This window comes from Choloepus didactylus, chromosome 8 (genome assembly GCF_015220235.1).
Source record: "Choloepus didactylus isolate mChoDid1 chromosome 8, mChoDid1.pri, whole genome shotgun sequence".
Taxonomy (NCBI): Eukaryota; Metazoa; Chordata; class Mammalia; order Pilosa; family Megalonychidae; genus Choloepus; species Choloepus didactylus.
The window spans coordinates 12,203,843-12,217,232 of NC_051314.1; the positions used below are offsets into that span (position 1 = coordinate 12,203,843).

General features: G+C 42.8%; 2 protein-coding genes across 2 annotated transcripts in view; one reads left to right on the plus strand and one right to left on the minus strand.

Moving 5' to 3' along the window:
- ACO2 (aconitase 2) overlaps positions 1-272 on the minus strand; it is a 58,514-nt gene extending 58,242 nt beyond the window's left edge. The window contains exon 1 of the mRNA XM_037845016.1: positions 189-272. Coding sequence (XP_037700944.1) covers positions 189-224 — 36 coding nt within the window. The 5' untranslated portion in view covers positions 225-272. The remainder of the gene's footprint in view (positions 1-188) is intronic.
- A 147-nt stretch (positions 273-419) lies between these two features.
- Positions 420-8,069, plus strand: PHF5A (PHD finger protein 5A). Its single transcript, XM_037848132.1, is given in 6 exon segments — positions 420-804; positions 1,242-1,268; positions 1,591-1,685; positions 1,687-1,729; positions 1,732-1,757; positions 7,400-8,069. Coding segments are annotated over 6 exon segments (333 nt in total). The 5' UTR covers positions 420-752; the 3' UTR covers positions 7,490-8,069.
- The last annotated feature ends 5,321 nt before the right edge of the window (positions 8,070-13,390 follow it).

Sequence of the window (13,390 nt, forward strand, 5' to 3'; positions counted from 1 at the left end):
GACTGAGTCGGGGACGCCTTGACCTCGGGTACCGGAGAAGCGGGCACGGGTGGTAGGCTCGCGGCCGGGACTGGTACCAGAAAAGTCGGCCCGATGTCGGGCCTGCCTCGCTTGGCCTCGCCCACAGCCGCGGGCACAGTGGGAGGCACCCCGCCCCCGTGAACCTTGGGGGCCCCGAGCTTGCTCACCTGCAGCCGGGTTACCAGTAGGTTATAAGGCGCCATTTTGTGCACTGACAAAGATGAGGTCGCGTGAAAGTGACGCGCCACATAGCGTCTTTTAAAGCCTTTGGGCATGGGGCGGGGCCTAAGGAGAGGCGCGTCAACGGAGGGGGCGGGGCCTTCCTAGAGGCGCCCGAGCCTGGCGAACTCCGGAGTGGGCGGAGCTCGCGTGTCAGGAACGCACATGAGAGAGGGAAAAAAGCTGCATAAAACACTTACAGAAACAAATACTGGATACAAATATATTTTATTGAAAAATAAGATTCCGTTATAGCTTCCATTCAATCTGGAAAAGGTATTTTTTTTAGGTACTTTCAGGCACCTGCCAGGACCATGGTTCCCCCAGCAAGGACAGAAGCTCGGTCTCGGAACTTCAGAGCTTTGATAGCGCGAGAGCGAGCTTTGGTGCAAAGACAGTAAACTGATGGACGCCTCGATGACCAATCACGGCGACCCGAAGGCAGGAACAATGGGGGTTAAAGGTCGGGCGGAAGTTTTCGAGACTTCCGGTGGCCGGCTTAAGGGAACGGTATGGCCAAGCATCATCCGGATTTGATCTTTTGCCGCAAGCAGGCTGGTGTTGGTGAGCCGGCGTCCGTTCCCCGGTTGTCGGTGTGGGAGTAGTATTAGGATCTGGGGGGTTGGGGTCCTCATCACTTCCCTAGAGTGTTGCCCCCGGGGCGTCAACGTTTTCCGCTTCACGGTAGTGGGGTATTGTGGAAGCGCGCGGATTTGTGCCTTTGAGAAAAAAAGGGCGGCGGGCCTGGGAGTGGGGACGGAGGTGGGTTGCTGGTCCCAAGAAATGTTGCCGCAGATTGCCCAGGACCTGGGTGGGGGCTTCGGGAGGGAAATCGTGGCTGTGGTTTGCTCAGATGGGGAATTCACCATGGATAAGATGGCCATTCCTTAGAGTTTAGTGCAGTCCTCTGTTCCATCCCCCACCTCCAGCTCGAGAGTAGTGGCGTCCTCTTTGTCAAATCGTAATTCTAATTATATTCTCTTCCTTCTTTGATCTTGCAGCCATCGGAAGACTATGTGAAAATGTGAGTAGCACTGTCCCTCCCAGCACCCCACCCCTCCTACGCATTTCTGTGGAGCCAGTAAACCGGGCACTTCCACTCGTGCCACAAAAGGGGCTTTGAGTAGAGATGCCTGGAAGCATGGAACAATGAATGCCAGGCTGCAGCTAAAGGAGCTTCTACTTCCCACTCCGACTTGCCACATTTTAAATATTATATTTGGGTTTGAGGAACTCGAGATTTGGACATGAATTGCCAGAGTAGCATGACCTCCTCCCCAACACAGTTTTAAGGACTTGGGAGAGGAGGAACTTGCAAGTGAGCATGACTCTATTCTCGTTTCCTTGCAGGTGATGGCAAGTGTGTGATCTGTGATTCCTATGTGGCGTCCTGCACCCTGGTGCGCATTTGCGATGAGTGTAACTACGGCTCTTACCAGGGGCGCGTGCGTGATCTGCGGAGGCCCCGGAGTCTCTGATGCTTATTATTGTAGGAGTGCACCATTCAGGAGAAGGATGTGAGTGTATACAAGCTTTCCGTTGACCTTTCCTTTTATTTTAGTAACACTTTGCCACCACAGCAAACTCCTATGGTCTGTGGAGATGACTATGTTTGGCTAGTCACCCAGGTTATAATTTCTTCAATTCCTGTGAGCCAAGATGGGTGTGGTCCAATAAAGGCAGTTATTTGCATCAAAGGCAAAAATGGAAGAAGAGAAGCAAATCTTTGTCAACACCAGCATTTGGTGAGCCTCTTCTCTATCCTTTGATGTCTCTCTGATTATTCTTATTCAGAAACAACATCCTGTATTTGTTAAGTACTAGCTCAGTGCATGATGTGTAGTAGTCACTCAGTAAATTCTCTGAATCTACTGTTATCAGGGATTACTTGAGTGAATGTGGTAACAAAACAGGTTTATATAGCTAAAAAATGCCTTCTAGTTTAATATTGGAGAATTGATTGTGGCTTACCTCATGATATTTTTATTCCCTTCATTGTGTAGTGGCAGACACTGGTAATTATTGTTCAGCTCCCTAAGCCAAGTACCAGGAGAGAGGCTTGCAGATCTGCACCGAAGACAAGTGTTAACCATTTTTTTTAGATTTGTACTGGCATTGGGACTCTTAGAGGAAAAAAAAAAAAAAAAAACATTAATCAGTTTGCTTATTTTCTTCCTCCAACACATTAAAAGGATGTGTGATATAGATGGCACCCCATTACCTAGTATAGAATAAGGCAAAAGATACGGAATTCTTTCAGATTCCCATGAGCAAGGAGTAGGTACTTCAATAAATGTTATCTCCCTTTTCCTGACAACAACTGTGAAATAGATATTACTATCCTCATTTTACAGTCCATCATCCAGCTAATAAATGACAAACCCAGGCTTTGGACTATCCTTGTGGCGTCAACATTACACCACGTTGTCCTTCTGTAAGTTCTTTTGGTAGATGTTGAGGAGAACCAACCCACCTACCTCAGCAGTCCACTCATTTGGATCCTGTTTACCCCCAGTAAGTGGGACATTTCAGGCCAAATAAGACTCATATCTCATACCATTACATCTTATATTGTTTGGGAGATGAGAAAGGTTATAAAGTACCAAAAACATAATTTCAGGTGTTGATTTGAGCATTCTTCTGAACTCTGATTGTGTTCTCCTTTGACTGTCATACCATATCCCGCCTTTTATAATATGATCTGATCTGGCAGCTAGATTAAATTCCTTTAGCCCAGGGCCCTAGGTCTGTGTAGTTGTCTCCTCCTTTTCCCCAGTTCTTGGTACAGTGCCTGGCATGTAGTACAAGCACAAGAGACATCTTTGGTGCTATTCCTGTAAATCATCCATATGATTCTCCCCTGACAGGATGTCTGGTACATAGGAAGTGTTTGGTAATTATTTACAGTATATAAGCAAGCAGTGAAACATGGTAAGGCAACAGCAGGGCAAATAAAATATGAGCTAAAGTCCATCAAGAACGTTTTCTTGAACTTTTGCATGGTTGTGACTAGAGTTCTTATCTGGCATAAGCTTGCAACCAGAGAGTGCTTAATGAATGTTAATTGCCACCTGACTCGTTTGCATGTGGTATGTGACCTGATACCTTCGGATCCTCATGCCTCATTTTGTTCCTGAGAATGATCCTAGACGTCACTTCCCCTACTTCACATTGTACAGAAATGTTCTGAGGATATTTGAGATGGATCTAGCTCATATTTACTCAGCACTAGTTTTCAAGGAACATAAAGCAGTCCAGTGACATGATCCAGACTCTCAACCTTACAGATTGTCATGTAGATGAAGTGCCCAAGACTTTTTCCTATGCAGAAATGTTCCCAGAGCCAAAGCACCCCCCATTATTGTTCTCTTCTTCCTGCAACTTTCATAATTTATAAGGGAATTAAAACAGTAAGCTAAGCTGGGTCCTCCCACTTACAGTTTTTCAAAGCCACAAGAATAATCAGGAGTCAGGGATAATCTATGAACATTGCTAGCAGAGGACTAGTTTGTGGTTTTTAATAGGGCAGCACCACATTAATCCCCTTTAACCCTTGATTCCTTTACTCCTTTCACTTACTGTATTCCTCAACTCTCCCAACCAGAAAAGAAAAAACAGCTAACATTTATGGAGCTCTTCCATGTGCCAGGTCCAGTGCTGAGCATTCTTTACAAAAGTCTTAGGTGATACAGGTTAGGAAACTAAGGCTTAGAGATGTTAAGAAACTTGGCCCAAGGTCACATGGCTACTAAGTGGCAGATCCAGGACCAGAACCTAGGTCTGTCCATCTCAGTGTTTCTCAATCTTGTTATTAACCCCTAAGGAGAAAAATTAAACTTTAATTAAAATTAATTAAATTAAATTTCTCCCTGACAAGAGGAATTAAATACTAAAGAATAAGATTTGGTTGGATGAGGGTGGGGCTTTGGATCACAATCCATTGCAATATCAAAGATGTTTTCTCAGTATTGCCCTTTTTGGGGATACATGGTCTAACTCAAAGCACTTGCTCCAGCCACCTCCCTGTATTGCTTTTCTCATGGTCGTTAAGGATGCACCTCTGCCTTCCTCCCTTGTTCTTTCTACCATTCTCTGTTCCCCATTTAAATGAACATCAGAACAGTTAGATAGATGAAAGAAAATAGGTGATACTTTTCGAAGTTAATTCACAAATTTACCATTCCCTACAATTCCCTATGCCATGGTGAAGAGAAGCTTTTTCTTTTTTTGTTTTGTCATGTTGGTTTTGTTTTTTGCCTCTGAGAAGCCTTAGTAAGTTTCCAATAGAATACTACTTTTAAGATCCCAAATAGTCTAATTTCACCATTGGTAATAATTAAAGAGTTGCTGAAAGAATGAACAAAGTTTATTGCCTTCTAGTTTCTGTTAAAGCAGCTTTAGCCACTGGCATCTGTTCATAATTCCTTGTTACCATTTGTAAGAAATAGAGATGTGGACCCATTTTAAGTAATGACATTTTTCTGATCTCTGGTATCTTATATTTTGGTTCATGATTTGTGTTGGTTTTAAAGTATTACTTGAAAGTGCCTGGATTTTTATCACTGGTTAAGGGTAATTTTTGTAGCTTGCTTTCCTGCCCCAGAAATAGACTTTAAACACAACCCTCCTCAGGAAGGAACCCCAAAGGCATTGAGTTTCCCTTGGTACTTGCTGTAGAAGCCCAGCTTAGAGTTATCCCCATGATGTTTTGGTGGGTGTGTTTAGTATAATGGAAACTAGCACCTGACACATTCAAGATACTCAAAAAGTCTTCTGTGAATGAATGAATATAAACCTTCACTTGGCAGCCTAGTATCTACTTTTTTGTAAAATTTTTGAAATTATAGTGGCCATAAAACATACTTACCATAGGCATTCAATTCAAGGCACAGCTGCTTAAAATAAAAGCTCCCTGTTCTCGGAATGGGGAAATCTGTGTCAGCAATATCCCCTTTGGGAGAACCAAGAAAGGATGAAAATTTTAGTATTCCAGAACATAGCTGCTAAAAGAGCTACTGCCATTAGACAGACATTACAGGTATTTTTAAAATTCCTCTAGCTCAGCTCACGATTACTTTCCTGCACCATCCTCTGAGATTTTTTAACAGTCTTTCCATATTCCTTTCCACGCTTTCCATTCACAGACACACTCAACAAAAGCCAGCCATTCCAGGCCACACATCCTTTCTTACCTCTCATAGTATTAGTAGAATTTGGGAACAACCTTGGGAGGTATGTAGAAAATAAAAAGCAGGGGAATTTAGGCAAGGAAGCAGGAAACCTGTGGAGTCAGTGAGAGAAAATGCAAGAAAGTCCAAAGAAGCTAGGGAGGACCTAATTACCTAATAAATTGGTTTTCTCTTTTTTTTTTAATGCTGTCAAATCATATCTTTAAAGTATCTTACATGCTCAATGTGTGTATGTGTATTAGGTTGAACCATTAAGACAGGTTGTCATTTGACACTTTTTGGCAATTTCTTGTAACTTATTAAGGGTTGACTGTATGCCAGGCACTAAGTACATTTATTGAATCATTTAATCCTCTTAATTCTAGGACATAGTTTCTACCATCATAGTCATTTTACACATGATTAAACTGAGACACAGAAATTAAGCAACTTGTCAGATTATCAGGGGGCTTAGCCCCAGAGTCTACCATCTTAACAACTAAACTGTAAGTGAGAACAGAGCTATGCAGATTGGGGCATGGATCCCACCATTGCCTGGTACCTCACAGGAATCTCTAAGGCTCTGTAAATATGGTTTGTAAACATTGACCTGATCCTGTCCCCTTATTTTACAGTTGGGGAATACGAATCCAAAGGGAAGTGACTAACCTATAGTTGCAAAGCAAGTCAGTAAGGCACAAATTAGGCTGTTGTACCACAAAATTTTATATTATCTCTAAAGATCTTAGAGTGCTGTCGTATTTAATGTGAGGTCTTCTTACGCCAGGAGAGGCAGCTGGTCCCTCATTATCACAAGGACTTTAAATACAGGTTATACGGCTTGCCTGAGTTAACCTAGCAAGCCATAGGAAGGGGGCTGGGCCCAGAACCTGGGTGCCACATTACACCAAGCTACACAGATGGGAGCACTCAACAGAGTAACGTGACTCAAAGTGGAAAGGAGGAAAGAATTTTGTACTATGCTAATAACAGCGTCCAAAGGGAGAATCAGCTGAATTAGATACGAGATGGCTAAGGACTTGATTCATTCATTCATTCTATAGCCTAATGTCACAGGAATCAACCTCCTTTGGCATGGGTGTTTAATAAAATCATCAGGTCTGTGAAGGTTTTTTCTGTTAGCAGCTTCCCCAGTTCTTCTCCCATTATCCCCAATCAACTGCTGAAGTCAGAATTCCTACAGAACACACTTCCCAAGGACTTCATTGAAACCACTGAAGCTCAGGAAATGGCCAGGGGAGCATGTCATTACAAATCAGAGAATGGACCAACAACAGCCATCTCTAGCACAGGAACACTCTTCCCCCAAGACCATTAAGTGAATTAAATTAAGTGAATTAAAAAGGACACTTCAAACCCAGTATTCTGTGGTGCTGAAAATGTAAGGCATTGTTGCCTCAAGTCTTTCATTTTTCTCTCTTTGTAGTAGTCTCTCCTTTCTTGGGATAGTGCTTCTGTGCAGTGGGAGCAGAGAGCTTGATCAGCCAATCATTCTTACTGGTTATCTCTCACTTGAAGAAAACCCTTGGCATATCTCAAAGGGTTTCAGATTCTACCTCAACTGTGTCAGATTAGCAACACAAGTGGGCTTAGAAATCAACGTTCTAAATGTTAATTGCAGGTCACCAGAGAGAGAGTAGACTGACACTAGGCATATTCTAGGTACTTAGTAAATTCTTAATGATTGCCTGAGCAGGATAACTGGTATCTGGTACTACTGAACTAACAACCCGGAAGTTATCCTGGCCAGTTATAAAATGGTCTTTTTCAAAAGTCATTAAGGGATAGGGAAGAAACAGTGCTGACTGAGCTGGAACTCCCAATTCAGGAGGTAGACCCATTTTATTGGGTCTTTGAATGCCAGGATGAGATGTTTAGCTTTTGTTCCTTCTGTGATCAAGTTTTTATCTTAAATCCTTCTCAAGTCAGGCTCAAAGACTGAACAACTTCTCATTTCCTCTGTTTTCCAGAGAGATGGTTGCCCAAAGATTGTCAATTTGGGGAGCTCTAAGACTGACCTCTTCTATGAACGCAAAAAATATGGCTTCAAGAAGAGGTGACTGATGGGTGGCCCTGTCCTCCCCCTATCAGGCTGCCACAGCTGCCCAAGAAGACACCAGCAACCATCAGAAGAGAAGCGGAGCCCAGAGCACCACCAGGCTTGCTTGTCCAAATACTGGCATCTTCCTACCCCTTTCCTCACCCCTCACCCAGCCATATGGCTGGAATGGAAAAGGATTCTTCATCGAGCACTCTGACAGACTTATCAGAGAAAATTTGATAGATTCATTCATGATTTTTCTTGTATTTAAGAAGCAAGGCTTTTGTTCTCTACATTGAAATGTTCTCTCTACACGGGAGCTTCTAAAACAGGAAAACATAATTTCAGTCTTTTGTTTGAGGAGTTGCCTATGAAGCTTTCCTTCATCATCACAGTGAAAACGTGTCCTTGTAGCAGCTCTGATGGCAGTCACCCCTAATGAAACACCAGTGTGTAGCAGGAAGCTATCAGAACAATAAATATGGGCATTTTAGCTTGTAAAGCTTACCAGGTGGTGCTGATTTCATGTTATTTTTCTTTTAAGAAATGGGAAACTCTGTTGCCATTGTATTAATAAAGTTGGTGTTTATTTTCTGGTAGTTATCTTCCCCATTTATATTTAATGTAACTCTAGAAATTTATTTTAGTCATCCAGGAATGTGATTCATAATTGAGGTAGTGCCATTCATTAAGCACCTTGTCCTGTTATTACCACAGTAAGGAGTCCAAAACCACTCCTGCCATTCATTATAGGTAAACCAACGTCCTGTTTGGAAACTTAATATTTTTTTCCTTCCTGTCCAACCTTAATATTTTAACTGAAAAGTTAGCTTCCAATAATGGTGAAGTGAATGAGAGGAAATTAAATCAATGATTAGGAGTTAGTTGACTGGTTTCATAAAGTGCATATTTACTCACGTTAAGGGTATGTTTCATTTCTGAAGTAAATTAACAGATTAAGGGCAAACTCAAGACAGTTCTTTTCCTAACTGGACTATCTGAATTTTTTCTGCATGCTAGAGTGTAATAAGCAAAGTATCGTACAAGACTCATTCATAGTTTGAGACGGCAAGTCAAGCAGATCTTTGACATGGATTTGAAGGAGAGGTTGCCAGAATCCTGAGGAATCCAGGGGTTTAGCAACTTAGTAGCAGAGCCAAGGAAAGAAATGAGTCTTCTGACTTCTGGTCCAGGGTTTTGGTTTGCATCTACAAAACTCTTGATTACTTATGATGTATTGAGTGTACAAAATTGAATTAAGATAATCTCTTCCTTGAGGTATTTAATAAGGGAGCCTAACAGAAACAATTCCAGTAAAATCAACAGGATGCACGAAGGAGGGTTGTTGGCTCAGTTGGGGGTGCCTCAGGAAGGGGAGGGGAGGTCATAGGCAGAGGGCTAAAGATAAATCTTAACATGGTTTTCAGGTGCCTTGTGGCCTCTCCATCTCATCTCCTGCTACACCCCCCCCCCCCCCTCCGGCTCTACACTCCAGCCACTGGGGCTTGTTTTCATTTCCTCAGACTGTTGCTTTGCTTCCTGCCTTAGTGCAGGAATGTTCAACTCCACCCCCCTCCCACGTGGGCTTAGGTAATTCATACTCATCCTTCACTCTGCAGCTATCTATTTCCACAGAGATGCCTCCTAACCTCCCATTCATACCCTTTGTTACACTCCCACATAGCACCCTGTACATTTTCTATAGCATTTGGCAACTGTTGACTTACCTACTAGGCTGTGCTCCATGAGGGCAGGCACCTGGTCTGTTCTGCTCCGCATATAGCAGGTTTTCAGTATTTATTAAACGAGTAATTGAAGTCAAGGAAACAATAGTAATTTGAAGGATATGGTGGAGACTACAGGCAGAGTTGGGGTGGTGGTGGTGGCATAAGGACATTCATATGGGGGAAACAATTTGAGCAAAGGCAAATCCTAACATGGTGACATGTTCAGGGAACTCTCAAGTGGGATATTAGGCTATTTCAAAAGAGTTGCAGAGACTAGATCGTTTTCACATTATGATTAGAATTTGTAATCAATTCTATGGTAACTTTAGTTTTAATCTTTTATGTGAGCCAAACGTTTTGTTTTACCAAAAAAAAAAAAAAAAATTTCAGTTGCCCATTGACCACCCTGTTTCACATAACATTTCGCCTCCACAGACATTTCAAAAGTCATTCCTTAGTCTCAGCAAAACACCACCTTACATCAGCCTCAGCCTGTTTGTCTCTAAAAGACTTTGCAAGGGAATGTAAGATTGATGCCCAGGTGGTTCTCAAAGGCATGCCCCCTCCACACAGATCTGCAGTGGCCCAAGTTCAGCTCAGCCCAATGACTTTAGCTTAACTCTGCTCTATCACCTAATTTCACAATCCCATTCTTGGCTTGTTTTCTTTCTGATGATCAGAGACCGAGAGAGGAAAAGGATGCAGTGAGTGAATTAAGAACACCTGAGGGTCTTGAAGTTCAACAATCCTTAATTACTATCTACTTTGAACTTTAAGATAATTTCTTCTTAGTTTTAAAAATTAGGATAATGATAGTACCAAATTCTCTGTTGGAAAAATATCACTTACATGCTTAATTTTAGTCCCCAACAGTATATAATTCTGTGACGAGAATTAGAATATCTCAGCCAAATATTTATGGCCACAAAATGTCAGAATGGTCTTAAAAATTATTAGTATTTTCTCCCTTGTTGCAATAAGCACTACTTATATAAGTCTATTTGAAATGAACTGTACTCATGTTCAGCCTGAGAAAATAGTTCCCTTTCCTAGATTCATTATTATTCCTATTATTTCCCCTATTACTCTTTTAATAAGTATTCAGTATTTGGTATGTATTCAGTTCTAGGTTTGAAAAATGATGGGGGGCTTCCTGCATCCAGCTTCTTCAAGTATTCTCTGTACACACATGCCATATTAATCTACCTTTAAAAAGTACACTTAATTACAAGTGCTCTTGCTCAGTTTTTTAAAAAAAGGTATAATGGTAAATGTGTGGGATTTATATTCAGACCCATGTATTAATTCTGCTCTGTTCTTGACCTTCAGCAAGTTTTTCAGCCTCTCTGTGCTTCTGTTTTCTTATGTACTAAAATAAGTATAATAATACCTACCTCTTCTGTTGTGAGGGTTATATTTGACCTTGTAAGTGCCTGATCCTTACTGGGAAGACACTATATAAATAGTAATTATGTTACAATGGGTCCCCACTTCAGCATAGCTAAATATGGTTTAAATCCTGGCATTCGAGGTCCTCCAAGGTTTTTCTCTCCTCTCTGTACCCTACAGTTGAAAAGACATTCCCTGCCCACTCCCATCTTCCCCTTGGCTCTGAAATCCCTATCTGCCTTCACATCATCTGGTCAACGCAGCACCTCTGCCTTCTAGGCTCCTGACTTCTCACCAAGGCTTCCAGATACACCACACCCCACAACAATCTCTTGCTTGAACTATTTTCATGCCTAGTACATATACATATAACAGAAACAAGTTTATTGAAACCATATTTACCATGTTGCATTCTGGTATTTTCATATTAATCCATTCTATTCTAAAATTTCTGGGTAAGATCCATGAAATCGAGTGGTTTTATGACCCATGAATGGATCACGACCCAGAGTTTAAAAAGAATGAACTAGATCATGAGATCCTTGAGTTCCCTTTGCCTCACCCTCCACTGCAGGGCACACAATAGGCGGACACTCAAACAAATGTAACGTTGAGCTAAAAAAAAGGGGGGGGCCACACACTCAGGATTGAAAAAGGATGAGGTAAGAAGAAGAGCCCAAACGTGATGATAAATGGTATGTGAGCCCCAGCTTCTGTCTGGGAGACAGCAGGAAGCGGTGGGGACCTTGACGAACCAGAAAGCACAGGCCTTGTCTAAAGGACACGGTAGCTATTCAACTCCAGACAATTGCTGCAGCTTGAATGCCCAGTATTGCCAGATCTTTTGAATTAGGACAAGTGGCCAGAAAAGATATTTTTGTGCAATCTTCCAATTAAATATTGGCAATTCATTTTTAAATTTTTAATATGGCTGTGTATGCCAAGAAAATGCAGCAACCAATGTGGACTTCCACCTGCCAATTAGCAGCTGCTAAAATAAGAAAATTAATTTCTGGGGAATGAAACTGAACTGACTAAATGTCAGAGAGACTGTGACCTGTGGCTCTTTAACAGTTTGAAGCTAGGATGTGATGGTGAAAGTTTCTTTGCCTCCATTGGACTGTTTCTGCCTTAAGGAAAAAAAAAATACTCCAATTATTATGCAGTTCCTCGTCAACTCTGTCCCCAAATGGCCTGTGGCCAAAACCATGACGAAATGTTAGTTACTTTGAACACTGCATTTTGGTGTTTGTTCACTTACCTTGTTTACTAGAATTCACGCGCATCAGTCTTGATAAATAGCAAATTATTTGCTCTCAGCATCCAAAGGCTCTTCTCTGAAGCCAGTGAGTTTCTGTGTGGCTATCTTTGCTCCTGCCCAGTTGGAGTAGTAGATCTCAGAGAATCAAACTGAGGAAATATTTTCTTGGATAACTTCAAAGAAACAGTATAAAATCTCACCCTAGTGTGGGTGTCTGAGAGTGACTCATCTCAGAGTTAATTGGGGCCAATTATAACCAGCCTGACCTGTCAGCACCAAAACATCTGGCACAATTTGCTTCCTCTCAGACAGGGGAGGTCCCCCGGGCACACGCTCACTGCCAAAGCACACCATTTTGAAAGCAGCATGTGTGCCTTTCAACATACGATTATTCAAAAGGGGAGGGGACTCTGGAATGCTCGAGGAGTTCAGCTCACAATTAAGCACTGGCAAGATGCAATCACAAGTTGGGGAGAAAAACACTTCCTCCTCACCGCATGATAAATGGAGACATCAGCACTTAAGAAGGGTGATTACCCTTTTTTCTCTCTATTTTATCTTCCCATTTATATGCTAACCCATTATCCAGAGCTCCAGTTTGCCAAGGAGGCTGGATTTCTCCGTTTTGTTTTAGTGGTGCTGCTCCCGGCTGGTGTATTTCCAGCCCTGCAGGGGAGGTTCGAATAAAGCACCATATGCAGAAACTCTTTTTCTCCTAAGGATTCAGCCCGCCCTCCCTCAGCCTACTCTAAATGGTAGAAGACGTCTACTCTTTATCTGTTCATATGGACGCCATAAGCCCTCCCCGAGATACCCTAGGAGAACTGGTTTTCATCTCACCCTCACCTTTCCCATTGTTCCGTCTTGGAAAGTTTCCACTGGGGAATGCGCACCAAATTGACCACAGGCTAAGTAGGACGTGATTTGGCTAAAACGGTTACCTTTAATTTGAGAATAGCTATCATTTGAGCCAAGGTTTACATACAGTATCATATTTAACCCTTACCCGATCTCCATTTTATACAGGAGAAAACTGAGGCTTGGCGGTGTAGCTATTTGTTTAAGTGTCATAAAATCAAGACCACACAGTAGGTGGCAGAGCTGGGATGCAAACCCACCTATTTCCACGGCTGTCTCCAATCCAGGACTACAAATACCAGCACGCCTGGCTAGGCCCGACTGCGCAGACGCACAGTCCCTAGGGCCGCGGGTCCTCGGCTCTCTCGCCCGGCCCCCCTCCTTGTTCCAGCGGTTGGATCCAAAATCCAATCAGAGACCGCCTCTCCCGTTCCCAGGCCAATGGGAGGGCTGTTGCTAACACGTTGGCTGTATTTTTAGCTCTTCCGAGCTCTGAATGCTGTGGGTTTGTTGGGTGGCACAACCCGGGTGGAACAAGCTAGAGGAGAGAAGGGGTGCGGAGAGAGGAGCGGAGGAAAGAGGAAGGGAGGAGGGGGGAGAGGGGTGGAGCGGAGCAAGGTGGAGGGGGTGTGTATGTGACGCTCGTCCACTGGCTGACGCACAAGGCAAGTAGTCCCTGGAGGTG